This window comes from Taudactylus pleione, unplaced genomic scaffold, assembly GCF_031769625.1.
Source record: "Taudactylus pleione unplaced genomic scaffold, aTauple2 ptg000055l, whole genome shotgun sequence".
Taxonomy (NCBI): domain Eukaryota; kingdom Metazoa; phylum Chordata; class Amphibia; order Anura; family Myobatrachidae; genus Taudactylus; species Taudactylus pleione.
In genome coordinates, this window is record NW_028284457.1 from 12,556,245 (window position 1) to 12,582,701 (window position 26,457).

Consider the following 26,457-nt stretch of genomic DNA (forward strand, 5'->3'; position numbering starts at 1 on the left):
AAATTCTTATTTGTACTAATGCAAAGTAACCTCTAAAACCCTACATATATGGTCTAATTTACCATTGCTTTTTGCCTAGCCTCACAACTTCTAAGTACTTTTTTAATTACTCATTTTTAAAACCCATTAAATCACATATATTCCCCTCAATAAAAAAATAAAAATAAAAAAAAACCTTTGGTCATCAAGCATACGCATTCACATTCACAAACAATCTTCTTTCACCAGTACTGTCGTTCTCATACATACACTATTCTTATCTCATTCACACTGTGACCATGTTTTCTTCAAATTGTCACTTTTCTCAGTGCCTACCTAATCCTTTATTCTGCCCCCTGTTCCCACCTGTATCCTTCCCCCCTAGTCTCCTCAACTTCTACCTCCCCTTCTCTCCCCTCCTCTGTCTGTATTCCTACTCTCTGCTTCCCTGCTTCTCCTCTCCTGTTACTCCTCTTTCATTCTTTTCTCCCCCACAATGGTCCTACTACCCAACCACTAAGCTCAGCACCCACCCTTTTTTCCTATCACTTCACCACACCTTCATCTACATCACACTAATCTCCCTCCCTTTCCTACAAATGCATCCCACCTCTCTTGCCTATTGATCACTTCCTTCTACTCCTGCCTCCAAGATCTCGCCCATGCTGCTCCCTTCCTCTGGAACTCTCTCCCTCTCCCTATCAGACTCTCCACGGGCTCTCAAGACTCTCTACTTCAAAGCCTTCCAGCTCTCATTCTAACCTGCTGCTTACATGCTTCTTCCTGACTGCCTACCCTATCTGTGTCATCCCTGCCTGTCTCCCCCCCCCTATAGAATGTAAACTCTCATAAGCAGGGCCCTCTTCCCTTATGAGCTTTTCCTTCCCTCACTCATACATTCATTACTCAAAACTCTCCACAAGGGCACTTAACACGTGGTAGCTGAAGCCCTGCTGCTTTTTTGAGTGTTATGATCGCTGCAGCAATGTTTATAAACTATGTTCTTATTCTCTATTGTCTTGGGGTATAGAAGTGGGTTAACCGGGAGCTGGCACTTTAATAAATTTGTATGGTAGCTAGCTCCTCCCCCTCTATACCCCCCAACAGGTCAGTCTAAATTATTCGGTGCACGTCGCGGTCTCCCACCAGCAACACCCGCAGCCGGCAGCAATAGGCAGGATAAGGTTAGTGTTTTCCTGGCTCCCTGAGTAGCAGGAGATCCAGGACAGTGGCGGGCATGATGAAAGCGGCCCACTCAGCGCAGGAGGGAGCCTAATATTAATTTCTGCTCCTGGCTCCCAGCAGCCCCAGCACTCCCAGAAAGAGGCTGGTGGCCATTTTATAGCAAAAAGAAGCTGCTGCTGAATGCGGAGACTGTCTTGCCTACTGGGTTTGTGAGTGCACAGTGGGGTCAGGCTAGGAAAGCTGTTTTTACTTGTATGTACAGCTAATATATTACACAGTGATATTGTGTGTAACAGCACTGGTCATAGTATCAGCGCTAGTGAGGTAAAAGCATATCTCCCTCTATGCCCTTATCGCTCTTTTTCTATACAGTCTCTGTGTCTGTGTGTGTCTCACTGTCCTTCACCTTGTGAGTGTGTGTGGACCAGTGGATTACAATGCCTTCTAAGGGATCCAAAGCTACACAGAAATCTTTCTCCTGCAAAAAGTGTGCAGAGAAATTTACACAGGGACAGTCAAATACTTCCCTCCTGTGTGATAAACGTGTTTCAGAGTCACTACCTCACCACTGCAGCCTACCTGGACTGATCAATTTTCATCAGTCATGTCTCATCTGTCTGCAGAACTGGAAGCTTCTCGCAGAGACAGAGAGGTGGCCAGAACTCAGACATCTACCATCTCAGAACCAGACTGGGCTCGTTCATTAGCCAGATCTGTAGAGGGACCCACTAAGGTTATATTGAGCCAGGTACCTCCGGCAGCCTCGTCACAATATATTACTGTATGCTGATTCTATGGCTCCTCAATTGCAGACTATAACAATCTATCCTATCCTATGAGATGAATGGTCTACATCCATACACACCTGTATCAAGCTCTTTGAGTCCAGTTGGTGGACTATTGACCAAAAGGGCTGACATATAAACGGCATTCCCCAGAAGTGTCTTCTACTTATGGATAGGCATATTTGCATATTTGGTTCTGGTTTTAACAAATCACATTTTATAATTGTAGTAAAAGCAGGACTTGCTGGTGTGGAGGTAGAAGAGGGAGGAGCAGGGGGCATGGTACCATGACTCAGTATAGCTTTACCACATGCTATGCAATGCTACGATTTATGGCATTAGACAGCCCAGGGCGGAGCCAAGATGACACTTATTGCTGCAAAGTGGGTGGGATCCAGATCATCCAGGAGGCCATTCTACTCTCCCAGGAGTGCAGAAAAATATGTCACAAGGAACATTTGGATGTCAATAGCTTCTAATGTATTCATGGGCTGTAATTTCATAAATATTGTTTCAGTCCAAAAAATGGCTGCTAACACTGTAGGTCAATTATACAACACAGAAAAACATAATAAGAGCATTAATTTGATCCTGTATTCAGAAAGGCATATGGTCATATAACATATGAGTCCGTACAGGAATTGTTTCTGCTTGATTTACTGCTGCTATTAAAAAATTAGATGATGAAGCCCATTTTGTAGCAATGACTATGACCTACATATGTTGCAATCTGTATCACTGAAAGGATAAGATATTTCTAAAATGTTTATCCGTGCTATAAATAAGTACCTGCAGAACACATTGGACCAATAAATACTAATGTTACACTTATCGTTTATACCATCTTGACCATTGCTTATATCTTGTTCCTTTTTCCATGTTTTTGTATTTCTCTTTCTACTCACTTGGGTATGAATGCTTATTATATTGTTGTTGTTGTTGTTGTTGTAAGATACTTGAAGGGCGTTGGGCTAGGGCCATTCTGTAGCCAAGAAGATCATTACGACACAATGGTAACAGAGCCAACAATTATGGACCTGATTCAGAGGTGCGCGATATTGCAGCAGTGACTGCGTGACAACTTCGACCGCATTAGCTGTACCATCCAATGCACCATCTGAGATTGCACCAGCCCTATACAGAGCCGTAACTATGGCTTGCAGTGCCTGGTGCAGGCCATACCCTCTATGAATCACGCTGGGGGTGGGAGGGGCTACAAATGCAGAGAATTACAGTAATGCCTGGAGAATCCTCAAGATGCTCCAGGGGACTGTAAGGGCAGTGGTGTACACATCTGAAGCATCCTAAGGACGCTCCAGGCAGCACTGCCAGGGCTGCCATCAGTGGGGGACTTCCGGGCCTCCTGTCCCGGGCGTGGAGAGAGATGGGGCTCAGTTGGCAGCAGCGAGGTAGAGAATCAGGACCTCATTCAGAGTCGGTCGTTGCGGCCGCACGGTCGTACGCCACCGATGTTCGCTATACTGCGCATGCGTAAAGTTCGCAATGCGCGTGCGCTAACTAGCCGCTATGATCAGAAATTTCTCTCTCCTTGAACACAGCCAGGTCGGTAGTTTGAGTGACAGATGGAGGCGTTTGTGGGTGGTAACAAGGTGCTTGAAAACGGGGGAGTGGAGATCCGAACGCAGGCGTGCCTCATTATGCGAACGGCGTTTTATGGGAGTGCATACGGTTTATGGGAGTGCATAATTAACAAAGTAGCGTCATGGCACATGTGACATGGGAGGTTTTTACACTGACATGAGCGTAGAGCTTAAGAGAGGGTATGGTCAACCTTAAGCTCTACGACCAGTTCCGATGGTTCCCGATGGTCTCGATTAATCCTTATATGCCCGGAGATGACGTACAATGCATACGAGAAGAGGGCGTATTTTTTTGTCATCCGACCGCTTTCTCCCCTTGGTCGGCCAACTACCGATCCGAACTTAGGGATGCAACTTGCGAGGGAATCATTCGCATATCCGGCCCCTTTTTCCGTACGACCGTGCAGCCGCTTTGACCGACTCTGAATGAGGTCCTCAGTGCTGCGGCATTTGAACTACTATGGAGCTGGCCGCAAGCCAATCAAAGCTTGCGGAACAGCAGCAGTCAGGAGAAGCCGCTCCTGATTGGCTGCTGTTCCGCGAGCTGTGATTGGCTCACGGCCAGCTCAGTAGTATTCAGCTGGCCGCAAGCCAATCACAGCTTGCGGAACAACAGCCAATCAGAAGCTGCTGCTCCTGATTGACTGCCATTACGCGAGCTATGATTGGCCCGCGGCCCGATCCATAGTTCTAATGCCACAACGCAGCCAGATGCTCCTTTTCTCCGCCTGCCGCCTGGTGCATTAGTCGCCGCTGCCACCCTGACCCTTTCTCAGGTTTGTTTCTGTTGACCCTGTCTGTGCCTCCACTCAATTACAGCCAGCCTTCCCTAAGCCCTCTCCTTCCCAGCCATCCTTCCCAGTCCAGCCAGCCTTCCTTCCCTGCCCACCCCCAGGTCCAGCCAGCATTCCTTCCCTGCCTACCCCCCCCCCCCAGTCCAGCAAGCCATCCTTCCCTGCCTACACCTTCAGTCCAGCCAGCCTTCCTTCCCTGCCCACCCCCAGGTCCAGCCAGCATTCCTTCCCTGCCTACCCCCCCAGTCCAGCAAGCCATCCTTCCCTGCCTACACCTTCAGTCCAGCAAGCCATCCTTCCCTGCCTACCCCCCCAGCCCAGCAAGCCATCCTTCCCTGCCCACCCCCCAGTCCAGCCAGCATTCCTTCCCTGCCCACCTCCCCAGTCGAAGCTGGCCATCCTTCCCTGCCTACCCCCCCAGTTCAGCCAGCCTTCCTTGCACTCCCTCCCCCTTCTAGTCCAGCAAACCAGCCTGTTTTCCCTGTCCTAGTCCAGCAAGTCTTCCCTACGGCACCCCTATGTCTAGCCAGCCTTCTCGGCCCTGTCTCTCCCCTAGTCCAGCTGGCCTTCCCTGCCCTTTGCCCCCCCAGACCAAACCAGCCTTCCCTGCCCTTTGCCACCCCAAGCCCCTTCCCCGAGCGGTGCCCCCTGTTTTTTAGCCTTCCCTGCCCTGTGCCCCCCCATTAATATCCAGTCTTCTCTACCCTGTGCACCCCCACCACCATGTCTAGCCATCCCTGATTTACACACCAATTGATGCACCACCCCCGAAGTAGCTCCAGCCACATTATCCACAACTCCACCCAAGTCTGCCCTATACCCCGGGGGGCCCTTCCTATTTTGTTAGTACCGGGCCCAAAATTTCTGATGGCAGCCCTGGGCTGCGGCATAGATTCTGGCTACAGGGTACAATTCCTGGCACCCTCTAACCAAATGCAGAAGCCATGGGCACCGCCCACAAGGCTCCGTGCTCCTTGTGGCCGCACTGCTCATACACCCATAATTAAGGCCCTGGCCCTATAGTACATGCAATATCTCTGAACATCTGAATATGGCTGCCAGGGTTAGCACAACTGCATCTTAAGACGCAGTCTCTGACCATGAAATGCCCATGTCTGACTAGCCTTCCCTCCTCCCCCAGTTACCACCAACAAACACTCACTGAAATTGCCCCTCTCTACATACATCTTCATTCTGTGGCTTTTGGCAGTAACCATCAGGGCACATGGGCAGTGCAGCTCAGACACATGAGCAGGCTAAAAACATTGGGCCTGATTCAGAGCAGGACGCTCTTTGAGACCACTCGCTCTGAATCAGGGCATCCCTGTTTTTTTTTAAAGATGGCCTCCTGGCCGCTTGCTAAGCTGTGGGTGACCACCCACAGCTTTAGCGAGCGGCCAGGTGATGGTCGCGATGGTCACGACCATTGCTACCATAGGGGCTTGCGACGAGACCCTTGTTCCCGCAAGCCCCAGTGAGCTTTCGGCTCTAATAGAGCCGGAAGCTCACCCACTGACATCACTCGTGATGTCAGTGGGGCCGCCCCCAAACAGCAGGCATTCCTTCGGGAGCGCTGCATTTGGCCAGCCACCCCCCCTGCCCGCCTCCAAAATGGGGCAAGCTGTCAATCACAATCAACAGATGACTTGCTTTGGTGCGAGACCTGTAGCGACGGAGTGCCCGTCGCTGGCCGGGTCTCGCACATGCGCACTCCGGAGACAGCTCCGGTGTGCGCATGCGCAGTGTGCACTCTGAGTCTGAGTCAGGCACATTGTCCGCTTGCTTGCGTGCACCTCTGAATCAGGCCCTGATTTTAAAGTTCTAAAGCTCATATAACCAATTTGTTCAGGTTATTATGGCCCCATGTAAAGCTTAATTATTATGCTTCAACCTTCCCTAATAATCACTTCATTGACACTTTGAAAATAATGAAAGATTTATTTTTTTTATTTGTTACATAAAAATAATGCACCTCACTTATTTACATAGGACCTGATTCACTACGTATCGCAACTGCGAATGCATATGCGATTACGCGCGCAGTTCAACTGCGATAGTATACTAATCCATTGCAATCACTATGCCGTCTCAGCACTACATAACGACTCCTACTTTACCTTACACACATCCATAATGTTTAGCAAGACTCCAAAACCAGCGGTAACATCGAGTACCACTGCAGCCTCGTGTACACCTGCATACGGCATCGCAGTGGATAATTTATGCACGCCCATACAACTGCGTTCAAACACACTGGCACGCCTGCATTCCCTGACCACCCCCCGTCACCACCCCCAAATGGTGCTTCTTGTCAATCACTCGATTGGTCTGCATAGTCACTGTAATCTCAGTCCCGATCGCAGTGGCCAGTTTGCGCGCGCGCACTGCGATGCATGTGCAGAACGGAACAATCAGCCGATTGTGTGCGTAATCGCAGTTGCGATAGGTAATGAATCATGCCCATAGTCATCAGATGTAGGATTGCCAGTCATGTTATGTAATGGTCTCAAAATAAACATTTCCCAATATAAAATACAATCATTAAATACAAGTATATACTGTATAATGCAGCTTAACCACTTGCCTGGCATGGTTGCATTTTTCTGACCACACCATTCAGTGCTTTATCAATAATACAACCAGTCAGATACACAGTGTGGGCGGCCTCAGGAAGAGAATCTTCCCCCAGCTGCTGCTCTCAGTGTCAGTGATCAGAGATTAACCCCCCACCCCTAAAATGTACCTGGCGTCTGAAGCCGGTGTGAAATGGAAAGTGAAATGGTCGCGATGTTTCAGATGTTCCGATGATGGTGGTCCGATGTTCCAAAAAACGATTTATTTATTTTTTACAAATATTTTAGAAATCATTTTGGATAAGTTGAAATAGATGTTCTTCATCTGACTTAGAGCCGCACGCAATAACAATGTACATGTAGTCGAGCGATTTTTCACAACTGCGCATAATTAAATATTCCTTGAAAACTGGTATGGTGCATGCGTTACACAGAGTGCGCGCACAAAGGCGCTGTTCTGATCGAGACGCTCGGTATCAGAAATGTTGTGGAAAAGTTCCTGGGTGGTGGCTGGGAGGTGACTAGTAATGCACATAAAAGTGATAGATTGATGGGCATGCGGTGGGAGTGAAAGTAGCTGCATACACTGAAGCACAGACGTAGGCCATAGTCAGATGGAAAAATTGAACCTGCCTTAGGGCTGATGTAAGATTTGATGGTGCGACCAATCATGGTGTCTAAGGAAGCACCAATCTATATTACTGCGTGTACGGATGCTGCAAGTGTATTTTAGAAAAGAGGATACAGAGTCCAATTTGCAAAGGATCCGTGTGTTATGTACGACCAAAGAGGGTCTGTAATTGCTGCAGCAACCCAGTACCAACAGCTCTGTACCCTGAGCACAGCGGAATGTCATGCAATGGTAACTAATGAATCCAGCCAGTCAATGCAGCTATTTCCTGAGAAATAAGAGCAAAGCAACAGACAAGTACAAAGAATACAGAAATCAAACACCGACAGCGGCAGTCAAAGACAAGACACCATTGTAAGCATGGACAGGTAATAACCAAGTACCAGTCATTTACGTGTATTTGGATTTAGGGCATACGCTCAGCTTCCCAAAGAGAAGAGTTGCAAGGTTGATCTATATTCATCTAATTTATCATGCATAATACAAGCTGTATAATTATTGGGGTACACCTTGGAAATCTATAGTACTCTCCTTTTATATACTTTAATTTGAGATATTGCCTTAGCAAGTGTTTTGGATCCACACCTGCATCTGCTTCTGATTACCTCCATGACATGTGGTATTGATTCATCCTCCATTTGGTACCCAGCATTTGCAACACTCCCGGATGGGTCTGCATAGGCTGCAGTAAATAGACTTCCATTACTACAGATATTTCCACCGTGCCACTTCATACCATTTAGGAAGGAACTCTTCCTTGCATCAGATTTTGTAATACCAATAATTTGAAAAGACTCTGGAGTTCGTATATAATCCAGGTGCCTCCTTAATCTTCATTTATTAATTACAATTGTACTATTTTATATACCTATGGTTTTATATTTATACTAATGACCATGGGCCTGATTCAGAGCGCTCGCTCTGAATCAGGGCCCTCCTACCTAACAATGGAGCGGCCTCTTGGACGCTCGCATAGCTGTGGGTTACCACTCACAGCATATGCGAGCGTCCATGATGATGGTCGCGATGGTCAAGACCTGCGGTAGGGTCTCGTGGCCGCAAGCCCTGGAGTGATTTTGGCTCTATCAGAGCCAAAATCACTCCCAATGACATCACTAGTGATGTCAGTGGGGCCGGCTCCAGACGGAAGGCGTTCGCATGGGAACGCCTCCGTCTGGGCAGCCACGCCCCCGGAACGCGAACCAAAAGGGGGCGTGCTGTCAATCACCATCAACAGCACGCTCCCTTTGGTGCGAGACCCCGAGCGACAGCTTGGCTGTCGCTATGCGGGTCTCACGCATGCGCACGACGGAGCTCCGTCCGTCATGCGCATTAGGGCACCATCGACCCACTTGCGAGCGTCCTGCGCTCGCGATCGGGTCTGAATTAGGCCCCATGTCCTATAGATAATCTGTGTATATTGTTTATGTGCTTTTATATGAAACTCATACAGGATTTTAAATTATGTATCAATGAATAATTGTTAATATTTTATATTAAAATCTTCTGTAGTCAGTATACAGTATATCATTCTTCAATATTGTTTGGATTATTGCCACTAGTTCACTACACTGTAGCTTGAAGGAGACTGTCCCGTATAGGCTGACAGCATTGCAGTAAATCTGTTTTCTGGTCCCAATACTATTTGCCTATATACTGTATATTTATTCACATCTGTTGATATATCAGTGCAGGGCCCAGGGTTCACCACCCCAACCACTCTTTCAGTTACTGTGTTTGATGTATCCAGTGAAAAGTGTTGCTGACATGTCAATAGAAAGTTATATTTCTTGGGCTTTATTTATGAATCAGTGGCTTTTGTAAGCCGACGCTTCCTATCCAGTTGCAGATGAAACTTAAAACGTCACCTGCAGTGAGTATAAAATTCAGCATGCTTTACACTGACTGTAGCTGCTGGTTTAAAATTTTACCTGGAATTCACCAGGAAGCAAGCTGCTGCTTCATAAATAAAGCCCTCATGTCCTAGTTGTTTTCTTGCAGGAATGCAGACTGGAACATATGTGAATATTGGTATTTTATATTATTGTGTATAACCTCCTTTGTCTCATATTACAGGTGAGACATCAAAGTCACGTTTTTCTCACAGTATATATGTAATGAGAGGCAGTGTTGAGCAAGGAGGGGTGTTGATGAGGAGCTCTCTGTGCTGACTCCATCCATGTTAGGCAGAGCTAGCGGTCTCTAGGACCTGACGCAGCTCTTTCAGGAAGTCTAAACTCCGACAGTGCGCATGTGTGGATTCTCCACGCATCTTTCTCCTCTGTGTCAATGTTAGAAGGATGTACCCTGAGACTCTCCTCAGTGTTTCACCCATACAGGATCCTGAGATTCTGAGACACTCTGGGCCTGATTCAGAGGCAAACGCTATTGCAATTCTCATGCAGACTGAGCAATTGTTTGCAATAGCGCATACATATGCATCGCAGTACGCGTACGCGAAGACAGCTGTGCTATCCCGCAGAGATTGCCGTGCGATCCCGCAGACCAGGGAGGCCCATTGCAGATTGATTGACAGGAAGTGACCATTTGGGGGTGTTGACAGGGGGTGGTTAAGGAAACGCAGGCGTGCCTAAATGTTTGAATGCCGTTACGTGGACGTGCATAAATTAGCCACTGCAAGTGCATACGCAGCCCTGCGTGGCAGAAGAGCTCCCGAGGGTAAAATGCCCGTCGATGCCCTTCAATGTTACCGATATTTATGCGTGCATGCGATCGCACATGCAAGTACGAAGGCAGCAGTGGGCGTCTTTATGCTTGGGTGATTATTGCTAACATTAGCATATTTTCACAGCTGTGAGCATGGGAAAGCGCGGCTGCGTCCATCTCTGAATCAGGCTCTCTGTAGCACCACCACATAGTTAATGGAGCACAGCACTACACAGCACTAGGGTGTTTGCTCCGTTTTCACCTGGCATACTACAATAGCCAGCATACCAAAACGCTACAGGCTGCATCCAAAACCCAATTATATTTCACCTACTTTATTCCCGTGTCTACAGCTACTTGTATCTCTGCCTGGTTAATAAACCTAAGACCTGTTTAAGCTATTCCACGGGTAGACTAATCGCCACCAGCACCATTTGCTGTGCAACTCACATAACACCTTGTGCACCTAAGGTCCAGCGTACTGCTATATATATATTTATATATATATAGTATATAGATTCATATATTCATATCACTCACAGTTATGGACCATGATTCAGCAAGGATCGCAACTGCAATTACGCATGCAATCGGCCAATTGTTGCATTCTGCGCATGCGCAAACCAGCCACTGCAATTGGGACTGCAATCACAGAGACTACGCAGACCCACTGCAGAGTAATTGATAGGAAGTACCGTTTTGGGGAGGTGACGGGGGGTGGTCAGCGAAACACAGGCGTGCCAGTGCGTTTGAGCGCTGTTGCAGGGGCGTGCATAAATTAGGCACTACGATGCCATACGTAGCTTGGGCTCTCACTGCGAGCGATGAAGTTAGCAATTCCTGAGTAAGGTCAGACCTTGTGCAAGTGTGCGTGAGGCTCCAATTGTACTTGATGTTACCGATGGTTTTCGCAGTCTTGTTAAGTAAAGTATTACGGATGTATGGCATAGCGATCGCAGAGGATTAACATGTCTTCTCAGTGAGACTGTGTGCGTAATTGCTATTGCAATCGCAGTTGCGATCCATACTGAATCAGGCCCCCAGTGTCTTACCCCCTGGTCACTCTGCTAACAATTATCAGGATGATGAAGAATTGGATTTGTTTTTGGGGAACTGTTCTCCTTCTTGTAAATGGTAGTAGAAGGGTCTTGGGTGGCAGAATGTCGTAACATGCTGGTAACTAAGCATGGGAAGGAAGCACTGACATCAGTGTCCACACAGAAGTGCAGAAGCAGAAGTGTGGAACATTAAAATGGGTAGTGGGAAAAGTAGTCCCAACCTGTGAGGTGGGTCTTGGGCACCTTCTCTTGGAAAGGTCTACACTGTGCCAAGTTAACAGAAGTGCTGTCCCACAACTTAGGCTGCACCAGGGGGTCTGTGGGAGACTCCGGTGTTGGATGTAGATGAGGGGCATATCCTTTTTAGGCCACCATTCCTTTTAAATCTTTTGAATATTTAATTATAATTCTTGACCTTTCTATTTTCCACATCATGTCTCTCTGCAGCATTTTTTATATTAAATTGATTATATGAATACATTTATGCCAAGGAATAATATCAACTGCTATGCAATTTAGGAGAATGGGAGGCAATAAAGACCTGAGGCAGATAAATACCTCGGTTGTGATTGTGTTCTAGCACAGATTAAGTGGACTTTGGGTTGTTCAGGGTTAAATTTATGAGGTGATGTAGTTTTAATTTGGCATCCAATGGGCAAATTGTGGGTGGGATTTTGGAAGGTTATATATGGAAAGACTCTAGATATTTTCTCCCTCTTTGTATTCTTGGATCCTTGGTTAATTGGTGTCAGTCGATTTGTTGAGCCCCTCATGCTACAGGTGGTAGAGGTGGACCACTGACATGAGTCCATAGCCAGTTTTGTCCCAACCCGTGAGGAGGGACCTGTGCACCTTATCATAGTATGAGACCAGTCTGAGTCTGGTGTGTGGATAGGTGCTGTTTTGCAACTCAGGCTGCACTGCTGAGTTATTTATTTTCTTATACGTTGTCACTTTTGGGCAGAAAAGTATTGGTGTCAGCATTCACACATGGCGCAGAGGTAGCAGAATTGACCTGCGTAATGGGTTAGTTTAGTTACAACCTGTAAGGGGGGACTTGGACACCTTCTGTCCTATCCTACAACTTGGACTTCATCAGAGGGCCTGTGGTTACCCCAAGTTGTTGAATGTCGCTGACATGTGCAATGGTGAGCCATGAGCCAGGTTTTTCTACTCTCTAGTCTCTACACAGGGATAACATTATACTGCATGTGTTATGCTTTTGTACATTTCTTTTGTTTGTTTACCATGGCATACAACTGAACCTATTAGCAAGAACTGTTTTTTCTTGCTTATATTATTACGTATTTAGTTATAATATGCAAATATTTGACAGTACGTATGTAAATAAATAATCATATTCCAAATATACTGTATATTATTACAACAAACCTAACCTGCTAATTTTTTACGATTAAAACATCAAACTTTGAGCAGTTTGGTGTAAGTTATTGCAAGTTAAAGATACTGTAGCTCAAATCTGATTGGTTGTATACTTGTATTGGTTGTATACTTGTGACATTTGTATCATGTTAGTAAAAAACCTACATCATGTACAGTATGTCTATCAACTGTAATATTCATATATGCATGTATCCTCTCTCCTAGGGGGATTCAGGTGGACCACTGAATTGCCCATCAACCACTAACAGCTCGATTTGGGAAGTTCACGGTATTACCAGTTTTGGAGTTGTCGGCTGTATTATGGATAAAAAACCAAGTGTTTTCACCCGTTCATCTGCTCACCTTGATTGGATATATAACACCATAAAGAAGGATGTATATGATACATACTGTAGGTACTATTTTGCATTGAATAATATATGGTATGGTGTTCTTTGTATTCTCTGTTTATGTAAGCATGCAGGGGCAGCAATGAGTCACCTCTACCATGATTTGATTACCATGATTTCTCTTCATAAAGAATTCCCACCATCACAGGGTCAATATAGTCATCCAGAACTTGTGTGTGGCTATCTTAAATATATGTTAACCTGCTGTGAAGAGGGAACTTCCCGGTTTATGACCCAAAAGCCCCTCGGAGTCCTACTACGCATCTCGTATAACGCACGTGCCGCTGAAGATACTGTGAGGGATTTGAATGGATCCCACCCAGGGCACAATGTGAAAATTGGGCAACGCCATCTATAGAGTTGCTCTACAGGTCCAAACTCCAGAAAGTAACACTTTCCGGAGCTTCGTACATAAGGGAAATGCTTGCCAAAATTCTAAAAATTGTAGTTTTGGGATTTTTGGCCACATTTTCCCTTTAGTATATCCCCCCCAAATACTTTTATAATTTTGTGCCTGTTATTTGACCACAACCGCCTGTGGATCACAAAAATCTGAAATGAATTTCACTGCCTGGCAGCTTATCTTATATAAATATATATTTAATTCATGAATAAGTAGCAGATGGTGGATATCTAAAGCATATGAAAATGTAAATATACATTTTAATGGTAGGCGCTGGGCATCCTGGCGGTCTGGATGCCGATGCCTAACTTACCGGCGCCTGAATACTGACGCGGTCAGAATCCCGGCGCCGTCATCCCGACCACCAGGATGCCGAAGGTAAGTAGTGGGATGGAGGGGAGAGTTAGGTTTAGGGGTTAGGGTTAGGCACTAGGGGGGGGTTAGGGTAGGGAGAGGGGGTGAGTTAGCATACCGACCACCAAGTGTGGGTATGTTAACCCTGACGTGATCCAGACATCGGGATTCTGACTGTCTGGATCCCGTCTGTCAGTATTACATACTGATTCCCATTTGAATATATAATACCTTTAAATCTGTCAAGCAGAAGAATGTTGTATTGTTGATAATCGGTCTTACTGTAGGTAAACTCCTTTCTACATGAATCAGAATTCACATAAAACATGTGCTGGTGGATGGATTATTATGTCTCTTAAAGGTTGAGATCCTTCTTTGTAGATATTACCATGAAATCTTAAATTTGCAAATGTAACATTGCTTTGGGACCCGGGAGAAGGCTTCTTCTCCAGTGTGTACATAGGATATAAATAGCACCAGTCTGACATTCTAAATTAGAAGAGGCAAGACAGTGTTCCCTGTAAAAAATGTCTTTTCTTGTCAGGGAATTGGTATGAAATACCGTCGGCCGCATGGCCGGCAGTTCGATTCCCATCAGCGGCAGCATGACAGAAGCAGAGTGCGACGCAGCGGAAGCCCGACAGCGCTGGAAATCCCGATCGTGGATAGGTAAGTATCCACTAACCTAACCCCCCTAACCCTCCTTAGGGGTGCCTAACCCTAACTTCCCCCCCAAGTGCCTAACCCTAATCCCCCCTCTAAGTGCTTAACCCTAACTACCCCCTTCCTCGCTGCCTAAACCTAAGTCCCCCGGGGGGGTGCCTAACCCTAAGTCCCCCCCGGGGGTGCCTAACCCTAACCCTCCCTCCCCCTATCCTAACCCTAACCCTCCCAGGGGGTGCCTAACCCTAAGTCCCCCCCAGGAGCCCTAAACCTAACCCTCCCCCCCGCGGCTGTCCGCTCGCAGCGCCCGGCATCACTACGATCGTGATGCCGGGCGCCGGTCTCCCGGCGTCGGGAAATGCGGGCGTCTACATCTAGACGCCCGGCATTTCACCCTTGCTGTGATAAGACAGTCGGGAAGCCGGCTGCCGGTATTTAGGCAGTCGGCTTCCCGATTGCCTCCCCTTGTCAGCATGTTACAAGTATTTCACAAGATTTGTTCCTGTATATATCGTATAAAGTGTGTATGGTGGTTGAACATGAAACATTTTAAGAACACTATCCTAATTGTTTTTATTTTGTAACTTATGACCTACTCATGAGACAAATTAGAAAGTTTTCACAGCTGAAGCTTTTCCGCAATGCAACCTGCAGGGAATTTATTTATATATATTTTATCATTGCCAGTAATAGCTATTTAATAAGCGATGCTGGACTTTGTGGAATGCAATTAGTGTCAGAAGGTGGTACCGTGTGGTAGTTAGATGGTAGATAGTACAGGGGTTGATTGTTATGTAATTGTCCAGAGCCATTAATAATCTGGATACGTGGTGGTGATTTCTTTCACTATTCTTTGGAGCCTTGATAAAGGTCCAAATATGGATCAAAATGTTGACATGTTGTAAAGTAAAGTTTATATTGATGGTTTTTTTTTTTTTTAAAGACTGGTGAGTGCCCTCTCTTTAATGATTATTTGATTATCTGAAGTATCCTGAAGATAGATTAGATAACAAATTGAGAGTAAAAGAAACTCTCTTTTTTGGGGGCACTCAAATATTGTATTCAAAATTAACTTTTATTAATCCATTTAAAAGATTTATGAAATATTCAAACCAACATATAAGAATAAATATATTTTTGTAAGGCTCAATCACTGGCTATACAAAAAGCAACAAAATATTGTCAGTAATAGTTCAAAATAAGAAGTTCACCGCCAGTGTGCTGTGAAACACGTTGAGGATATAGCTCATTGGCTGAGGATACAGTGGATACGGAGTTGTCAGCCCACCTGCTAGTAGTACTCACTACCCTGGAGTCACTACCACGCTCCCCCGATTCCTTCACTCACAACAGCTGGTACCCATCATTACCAGTGCAGCTCTGTGGGGACTGTTCACTCGGAGGGCTGCATTTGCAGGATCCATGGAGAGAGATGGCTTGTTATCACACCGAGAGGCAGCATCACACTGTTGGGGCTTTCTACATGTGAGAGCCGCTGGAGCAGTGTCACACACAGGAGGCTAGTGAGTACGTTGGAACATTCAGTTATCCCCCCCCTTTACATAAATATATACTCCAGTCACAGTCATCGTACAGGAGTATTGTGGGACACTGGAAACATTTAACTTCATTGGAAGCAGTTTACTCTATTGGGCTCTACTACCATTACCACTGCTTGTTACAATTGTTGCCACATCATTGACGTTTGTATCACCTAGTGGTCGGCCACATTTTACATCTATTTGGCCCTGTGACTTTATCAGCTGCATACTCAATGTGGCCTCACCATTGATCACTTTACATTGGTTGCTTTTGTCTTTTCATTTTTATTCTTATTTTCCAGTAATATGTTTTAATATGTATGTATAACTTATTGTGATTCTATGCACTATATGTTTTAGGTATATTCTCACTCCCGGGAGTTTTATACATGATCCTGCTTTATTTATGGTATTAAATCATATATTTACATTATCCACCCTTACTCTTTGTTGTGTGTGCTCAGCACCACCCACTTTCCCCTTTTCTCTTGTGTTGTTGTTGGAGGTTTGGCAGAAGCTTCCCATGAGTGTGCAGCATTGCACACATTCAGGGAGAGGGATCATAGACCCTCACTGGTGCTTGGGCTATTTTTGCTTTTTGTTTTCATCTAAAGAAAATGTCTGCCTCAGATGACCCAGAGGCGTATTTGCTAATATTTGAGAAGGTCGCACAGCATTTAAAGTGGCCAGCAGATATTTGTGCTGATAGACTTGCCCCCTCACTGGTGAGGCACAGAAAGCCTATGCTGATTTGTCCTCTGCTAATGCAGAGAAATATGACCTAGTCAAAAGTGCCATTCTGGCCAGGTCAGGTCTCACTCCTTCTGAGAAAGCGCAGTGCTTCCACGAATGGGCCCTACTACCAGGGGTCCCTATTCAGAAGCAGGTTGCAGAACACGCCAGACAGGGGCGGAGTTGGTTCCAGCCATAAGACCGCACTGCCGCTCAGATTGTAGAGATGGTGGTTGTTGGCCAGTGTATAAGAAACCTAGGGTGGAATATGCAGCGCTGGGTCATACATGCTGATCCTCAAAATCTAGAGGAATTAAGTACAGTATTGGAACAGTATGAGACCACAGGAAATATGACAAAAATGCCAGAAAAGAAACCAGGGAATGGGTGACCTGTTAAGATGGCACCCCATTGGCCTGTGACCCTGACTGTCACCCCTCCTCAAAGAAACACAGCCGGAGATGCCACGGTCATATGCTATGTGTGCAGAGAGTCAGGTCATATGAGGCAGGACTGTCCCAGAAAACCAGAACCTATGGAGAGTGGGGTTGCTAGTAAGGGCACTACATACCCCGCTTTTTGCACAATGGTACCCCTGGATTTCAGACCCCCATTAATGTGGGAAAATGTGTTACTGAATGGGCGAGAACTCCCAGCTATTATAGACTCAGGGAGTGAGCTAACCTTGATCTCAGAGGCCTGCCCAGGGCAGTAGAAAAGGTGCCAGGGTTAGTTGAAGTACTCCGTGTTCATGGTTCCACAGAAAACTTTTCCTGAGTGTGAGTGAGCCTAACCATAAAGAGGTACGCGTATGAGGTGGTTGCCGTGGTTGATCCTAATTGCCCCTATGCCATCATATTGGGACATAATTTCCCAGGATTTATTGAGCTCTTAATGGAACTGCAGAGACAATGCCAATGTAAAGTCTCCAAGACCCTATCTTGGAAAAGGGAGAAGAGTGGAAAAGCACGGCCAGTCCTCTTTGGAGAAGGAACGTCTGGCTTACCAATATTAAGTGAGAATGGCCCCAGTCTGGATTGGGATATGCTGCTGCCTGACATACTGTAGACCTGCAAAGTTTTGCCCAACAGCAACATAACAATGCTGCCCTTGGGAATGTCATGGCTAGTGTCATAGAAGTTAATGGCATCGTAAAAACTGCCTACCCATTGCAGGGCACTCCATATTTTGTCCTTAAAGCCAATCTACTATATAGAGTCAAAGTGGAATGAGGGAAGAAGATTGAGCAGTTGTTGGTGCCCAGGGTACATATATCACTAGTGTTGCGAGCCACTCATACCCATCTTTGGGGAGGTCATCTCAGAGAGGTGAAAACACTGGAATGTATTCTGCTCCAATTCTTTTGACCAGGAATCACAGCTGAAGTAAAAAGATACTGCCAACAGTGTCCTGTGTGCCAGAAGACCAGCCTAAGGCCTCTTTTGAAAGCACCACTAGTGCCAATGCCTATTGTTGGGGTACCATTTGACCACATTACAATGGATCTCATCGGTCCACTGGAAAAATCAAAGCGGGGTAACCAATATGTTCTGGTGCGATTCCCTTGCGGAATACCAAAACAACTACTATTGCCAGGGAGTTGATGCTCCTCTTTACTCATCTTGGGTTCCCTACAGAAATCCTTACAGTTCAGGGGACTCCATTTATGTCCCAAGTAATGGCAGAACTGTGTAAGAAGTTGGGAATAGTACGACTGCATACCTCAATATATCACCCACAGACAGATGGGTTGGTGGAAAGATTTAACAGGACCTTAAAGTCTATGATACACCAGGCTGTCCTGGATAATAAACGGGAGTGGGATGAAGTACTCCCTTGCCTCATGTTTGCCATATGTGAGGTACCCAAATCCTCAACCCGGTTTAGCCCTTTTGAGCTCCTCTTTGGAAGGTAACCAAGAGGCATCCTAGATATCTTGAAGGAAGGCTGGGAACAGCAGAAAATAGAGGAACTGAAAGTTGTGGAGTTCGTTATAGAAGCCCATGGTTGTCAGAAATGAGCCTATGATACCACAGCTCAGATCAGAAAGTTTCATCCAGGGGGCAAAGTTCTAGTATTGGTGCCGACACAAGAAAGTAAGTTGTTTACCCACTGGGATGGCCCTACGAAGTGGTGGAACCTGTAGGACTGGTAAATTACCGTGTCAGGCAGGCAGGAATGAGTCATGCAGAGCAAATATACCATGTCAACTTGCTCAAACCCTGGCAAGAAGAAAGTCCGAACCCTGTACTTCTCACTGGACTGCTCAGATATCGCATTTGCTCTTTGAGAGATACGTAGTCCACGGAGTGGTGGGGAAAAGTACAACCCAGCATCCGCAAGAAGAAGACTGAAGGTTGTTGGCTGTCACCAAGGAATACGAGTGCTTCCCCAAGCTTGGAAAAGCAAAAGGGGGGGGGGGAATGGGTGGTGAGAGGGATTGTATCTCACCTGAATTGCCCACATTCTGGTGGAATCAACCTCCATCCAAGGTAGGCTGGAATGAAACCTGTGCATTCTGCATTAGCAGTGGAGGTGTGGAATTTTCACATTTACACAGACCCAGCTGGAATAATTACTGGAGCACAGGAAGGGTTTAAAACTCCCACACACCTGATGCTCTTTGCTCCTGATGCCGGACAAGCTGGCCAGTGTATAGGCTAGGGGTGGTTGTTAGCATTAGGGTGCCAGGACCTGGAATGTCCACAGATATTGTAACAGCTGACTGTTAAGCACAAGAAGTGCTGGGACATTTACTTTTATGTTTATTTGCTTATTTTCTGTTATGTGCCTGTGTGTATCCAGGTCTATGCTCACATTTGCTAAGGTACAGTATTTCTGGCATTAAAATCCACTGCTCTGCCAAGTACCTGCCTGCCTGGAGTCCTCATTTCTATACCGTGTTACCGTGTATGTTTGTATATATATATATATATTTATATAATCTGTATGTATATATACGCAATATATACACACACCCTCCTAAGCAGACTTTTTATATATTAGTTCCTGGCTGCAGTCACAGAGGGCTTCTTCTTCTGTATGTTATTTTGTCCATCTAACCCAGCAGTAGGAGCAGTTGGCAGGGGATGGGCGTGCATCACTGAAACAGAACAGCAATTAAGATTGTATATAGATAGACAGACAGACATAGCCGCACCACTATCTGGGAGACTCACAAATCTGAGAGACTTCTCCCGGAATATTGGACAATTCTCTCTCATCCCACCCACTTCCCATGAAGAGGTCGGGCAGCATTATTATGCAGTTCGTATTATGGAAGGTAAGGAAGTAAATAAAAATAAAAATATAAAACATTAAATTTACTACATAGGGCTCTATTTATTAACATTATTTTTACTAAAATAAAGTGAAAAAGGATGTTTTCAAACCCTTTTCACATTATTTTAGTATCACCTATAGTTATTACAGGGCAATTGGAGTAGAATTCGTAAAATTCCCTAAGTATCACTTATGTTTAGTAAGCAGATTGCATTTCCCATAATTGTAATGTGAAATGTGATCCGACCAAAGTTACTAAAAATAAATTGTAAAAAAATACCGGGGAAAGCCCTGTGATAATAACGCCACCTGGAGGTGGCGTTATCCAGGGTCTCCCCCAGTTACCGGACTCCTGCTCCGCTCTAAAAGGCAGGGCAGAGCCCGGAGTCGTTCCAGTAATCAGCTGTGTGGTCTAAACAGACCACAAGCTGATCTCTGCTAAAAAAAAAAAAAGTGAAAAAAAATTTACTTACCTGACTCCATGGACCGGTGGTCGGGGCTCCGGTGATGACTCCCCTCTGGTCAGCTGGTCTCCCATGGTGCACTGTGGCCCAGTCATCAGGTGATCAGGTCCCAGTGCAGTATGGGATATCAGCTGACCGGAGGCATGGAAGACATCACCGGAGCACCGATGACTGCAGGTAAGTGCTATTAAGGGAGGGGGAGTCGTGGAGGGGGTCCGCGATCGGGGCTCAATGATGGGGGCGGGGTTTAGCTCCAGGGGGTGTAGCAGCGGCGGACGGTCGGCGCATGCGCGGGCACTTTGTCACGGTATTTTTTGCAAAAATACCGTGTCTAGTGTGTGGAGGGGATTCGCAGGGTAAGAGCTTTCTCGCAAGCTATGTCCCTGCAAGGGATTTGTACTAAATCCCTGTGATATTGCCTGAATTCGCAATGCGAATTCAGTCAATAATATCACACTACAATCTGCGTTACAAATGCGGATTGTAGTAAATAGAGCCCATGCTGTCATAGCATGGATACAATTGCTTTTCATACTAAATGAGGACGTATTTGAAATTTAAGTGACTGCTGCAAAAACATTTCTAATTTATTGACATATATATTTAGAAAACCTTTTTTCCCACATTGTATATGCCATTGAAGTGTGAAGTGAGTTGAAACCTAAAACAAAGCTTTTTCTATTATCAGCATCTGGTTGTGGCAGTGCCAAAGACCTCAGCAACTGGAATGGGTCCTTCACAACGATGAGATATCCTTCCACATATAGAAATGATGCCAGTTGCTCTTGGAATATTGTAGCTCCGGCTGGTAAAGTTATTCATTTGCATTTTAACAACTTTCAGCTTGAGGAGAGCACTAGCTGCAACAATGACAAAGTTTTGATATCAGATGAGCTCGGCAGTCTTGGTAGGTATTGTATTCATTTGAAATAAAGCATGTTCCGTTTTATTAATTCTCTCTCATTTTGCAGAACAATCAATAAAGGTAATTTATTCAACTGTAATTCATGCAGACCTGTAGCACTTCACACTTTGTATACATGCACCTATTTGTTCGCATAGATAGGTGCCACGTTCCAGTTTTGGGAACAGTCTGCACCCACTGCAGCAGTGCTAACTGGAAATGTATCTGGAGGAAATGTTCCTGGTGGAAATCCTGCCTAAGCATCAATTAAGTAAAACATAAGAGTAGCGTCTGTTTCTCCTTCATCCACTAGGGGACACTGGAGCATAGACAATGGGGTATAGACGGTGGTATTGTAGAGACTGGCACTTTAAATAATTGAGAAATGTGACCGGCAAGCACTCTGTGGATATCTCAGGCAGCGCGGCCCTGACATTTTTCTGTGCTAACTCTGGGAAGTATACATATGTGTATGTTTATATATTTACATCTTATGTGCTCGCTTCGGCTGCACATACACTAAAACCTGGAACCTGGGACTATATAGCCCAGTGTACAATAGATTAGTATATGCGGGTATTCACCAGGGATGGAAGAAGTTGTGTATATATATATATATATATATATATATATATATTAGGGATGTGCAGGCTCGGTTCTGCTCGGTTCCGTTCATTTTTTTTACCGAATCTTATTGGGTATCAGCTGTCACAAGTTTTGGATAGCCAATAAGATTTGGTAAAAAAAAACAAACGGAACCTAGTAGAACCGAGCCTGCACATCCCTAATATATATATATATATTTATACAGCCTATGGCCACACCACCCTGAACACCCCTGCTCTTGTCTTGGGTGTCCCGTGACTATCTTCTATTTTTGTACATGTGTATAGAGATGCTGTATGTTTTTTACATGTGTGCTCTTGGGGCACTGAGTGTCCAAGTACAGCTTAGGCTATTCTAATAGTGGGCGTTCTGCCCCACAACTCTTAGGCCGTGGGCTATCATTTTGCGGCCCTTGACTAAATTCTAGTGTAGTATTGTTCTTATCAGTTAATATCTGATATGCCCTATCTGGGGATCTATTATTGAAAATCACAGAAATTCAGCTCTCAATTGGAAGTTTGTTCTCTCTAAGAACGTTTATTCTAAGTAACGTATATATTAAGCAGGCTGGGCAGTAAACTAACTCCACTTAGCACTGTTAGTAAATCTCTCCCCTGACCCAGCTCATTCAGTCTGGGTGTTCTAGTGGTTGTGCGGTTGTGATTCGGTGAGTCATAGAGTGCAGTCCCTCTGTAGGACCATAGATGTCTCCACTAACAATTCTGCTAGTTTTCTATAGCACCTTCTCCTGCATCATCTCCAGGCTGAAGTCCAAGCTTAGATCATTGGGTCTCAGACCACCTAAGGAGCTCATTGCTACTCTGTATACCTGATGGTGCTGGTTGCTGAGAGATTGGAAAGGTCAGTGAAATTTGACAAGGTGACCAGGCGGCTTCAGGCCATTCACAGGTAAGTGGATTTACTCCACCAAGGCCTGGGCAGATGCTCCGGATAACGCATACCAGACATTGCACCCTAGCTGCTGTCCTAGCAGTCATCTGCCCATATATGGTAGCTTTTCACATCAGTTGTCTCTATACCTTTGACTAAAATGTTAGATTTTTCCTGGTGTGTGGGTCCATAATTAGAATAGCTTATTCCTCTGTCCCGGAGAGATACTTGGTCTGCATCCTTTGGTGGTGTTTGTTTCACCCTGCCTTTGTTACCAGAGATGATGTCATGGATCGGATAGGTGTGAGCATCGTTGGATGAGGTTGCGACACCTACTTTGCAGTCACTGATTCCAGTTCCAGTCTTCTGAAAAGTTGTATCCCTCTTTTGACACTCCTCTGTTAAAAGTATTATTCCTCCATCTTGGAGGCGACAGTCATTCTCTGACAGGAATCATTTTATAATTCACCTTTTCTGACTGATGGAAGAATGGTAGTTCTCTTCGGAGCACGAGATAAGCTCGCAGGCTTCTTCACGAGAGCTAACGCTACCTTAAGAAAATATAGACTTTTCATAATACAATATCTAATGCCATGCTGTGGATGAACATTCATATTACTGTCAGGGAAAACCTTTTTAAGACCCCTTACTGGGTTTATGGTGACTACAGGGCGATCCCTCCCATGGCTGGGATCACTATTATCTAAGCTTTCACGCCTTCTGTATCACTGTATAGTTACACTTTTCAGGGTGCATTCCGGTACACCAAATAATTGACTTGTTGCAGACTGCACAGATCTTGCTCAGCAAGATAAGTCTCGAACGCATTAGCCCCTTGTTAGTTTCCTAGTTAAACATCCTCTCTCTTATTAGTTTAAATTACAACAGGCTGCAGTTAGTTACTATTCTGTAGGCCTGAGGGCCACCCTCCAAGAAGTTTGGCAGGGTCAGGCTTGGCTTGCATAATATTGGCTGGCATTAAGCACTTGATGGGGCAGTTTCCTGCTGTTCAATTACAGTATTTTTTTTTCTTTGTAACACTATTTTATGTCAGGGGTCACTGGTTAGAGATCCAATGTCATATATGTAATATTGCTACCTACAACTGCCACCCCTTGGTTCCCTTTTGAGACAGGTGCCGTTTATCCCCTTCTTATCTTTGGTTATCCAAACTGTGTTCCTGTCAGTCCACAGTATTTTAGACACAGACTTTCCATCTTATCTAAGGCACCTTCATGAAAGCCCTCATGGTGTGCTAGCCTCACTGTGTTGGGTGCTTCCCTATGGGGGTGGCCTATGTCTCTTGCCTGTAAGCGAGCTCTTCTTCTGAAGAGATCCTTAGGGTTCTTGCACTCTCAGTGTGGCTGTTGCTTCCATGATGTTCAAATGCTAAGTTAGCCCAGTTGGTTTTTTCTTCCAGACGAGGTGGACACTGGTTTTGCCTGGGCCTGCTGAAGGGTTCAGGTTGCCGGCTTATCTGTTTCCAGAATGGGTTATTCTGCTACCTGAGCCTCTGCAAGGTTTTGTAGTCTCTGATCTCTCTTGGTGCAGCCTCTGCTTCTGCCCTGTGGGATCTCAACTTGTTAGGGACTTCCTATGATCTAACCCTTCCGCTTGTTGGAACCCCTTACTTATATGGACCACCAGAATGATCCTGGCTGACTGCTTTGTAGTTGGCTCTGGTCTTCATGTATACTCTGTTGCTAGAGTATTTTGGGACCGGAACAGCTCTGAATATACTGTATATTTATATATATAAAATTTAATGCCCGGCAGTGTTGGGATTCTATTGTAAGAGTAGGTTTTCTCAAGCTTGTTCTCCTACCGACTCTGGCTGGTTGGTGCTCTCTGGGCCTGATTCAGACCCGCTCGCAATTGGGTCGATGGTGGCCAGTGCACGTGCGCGAGTCCCGCAGCGAGCTGTCGATGTTGATCGACAGCTCGCCACATTTTGTAGGTGTGGCCAGGTGGTGGCTTCACAAACAGAGGTGTTCCCAAGCGAACGCCTGCCGTTTGTGGGCGGCCCCACTGACATCACCAGTGATGTCAGTGAGAGAGCTTCCGGCTCTATTAGAGCCAGAAGCTCTCTTGGGCTTGCGGCCTCGAGACCCTACCACAAGGGTCTCGTCGCAAGCCCGATGGTTGCGATGGTCTTGACCATCGCGACCATCATCCTGGCCGCTCGCAATAGCTGTAGGTGGTCACCCACAGCTATGCGAGCGGCCAGGAGGTCGCATCTAAAAAACCAGCGCCTGCCCTGATTCAGAGCGAGCGCTCGCTTTTTGCGAGCGCCTCTGAATCAGGCCCTCTGTTCCCAGGGATCAGGGTTGGTCTGTTTCAGTTAACATTACAGTGTTCTGCGCTTGGCGACTAGGGTCTCCATTTATTCTGTTTCCTTCGGCTTAGGCTGGGAGTTTGTGGAATTATCTGCGGCTGTCCTGCGCAGATTTCTGATTCTATCCTGTTTTTCTACGGCGCTTGCTTCTCAGCTTTTGTTTTTAAAATATTATTTTCGTAACTTCAGTGTGTGGTGGTCCCTGTTAGGTTGACCACTAAGTCAGCAAGTTCTCAGAGCTTCCCACCACGGAGTTTAGCTTTAGGACATCCCCATTGTCTATGCTCCAGTGTCCCCTAGTGGATGTAGGAGAAAATAGGATTTTGGTACTTACCAATAAATTCCTTTCTCCAATTCCACAGGGGACACCCAGCGCTGCTTTCTTGCATTCTTGTTTTTGGTTCATTATTTTCTAGTTAGACTGCGGTTCCTTTGCATTATATTGTTGTGTGACTACATGTTTCCCTGCAGTGGGTCACTCTGTTCTCCTTCAGTCAGTCTTTTTCCGTTCTGTGGACTTCTCCTTCTCCTCGTCTTCTTGTTGTCCTCGCTCTCCTCTTGGGCCCAATTTCTTAACTGGGGCTGATGAGGCATAGAGGGGGATGAGCCACTCACACTTCTAAATTATTTCAAGTACCAGGCTATACTCTACCACCATCTATACCCCACTGTCTATGCTCCAGTGTCCCTTGTGGAATCAGAGAAAGGGACTTATCGGTAAGCACCAAAAGTCCTATTTGTTATTCCAGCTCCCACTTTTGCATATTTTGAACATATTTTAACATTGGTGAAACTGTGTAGAAATTTCCTCTCCCATATAAAATGCTCCTGGAACATGCAACAATTCTTCATCCCTTCAGTGCTATTTACATAATGCCATTCCATAAAAACAAACTCTTATTTTTGGATGTGAGTTCCTAGCCAGCTCTAGGCACACATCAAGGACCACCCCAACCCTTCCTATCGGGATATGTTACATTTGCATATAGCTCCAGGCATGTGCTTGTGTGCATATGCATTTCAGAAGGCACATGTTGTGCACTTTTACGAATGGCCTTTTGTCATATTTAACAACTTTTATAATGTCCCCTCCTGGAATGTAATCATGTCAAAGTTAAAGTGGGATGTGGTACTATAATTGCATCATCATGGCGAGACCACGATGACTAAATTCAAAGCAAATAACATAATGAACCCCCTAGGTCGTCCAATTAAC

The 26,457-nt window shown here is 45.6% G+C and overlaps 1 protein-coding gene across 1 annotated transcript in view; it reads left to right on the forward strand.

Moving 5' to 3' along the window:
- Window positions 1-26,457, forward strand: part of LOC148535176 (ovochymase-2-like) — a 163,496-nt gene that overhangs the window by 80,699 nt on the left and 56,340 nt on the right. Inside the window, exons 16-17 of the mRNA XM_088464456.1 lie at window positions 12,882-13,068; window positions 21,194-21,412. Of these exons, the coding sequence (XP_088320582.1) occupies window positions 12,882-13,068; window positions 21,194-21,412 (406 nt within the window). The remainder of the gene's footprint in view (window positions 1-12,881; window positions 13,069-21,193; window positions 21,413-26,457) is intronic.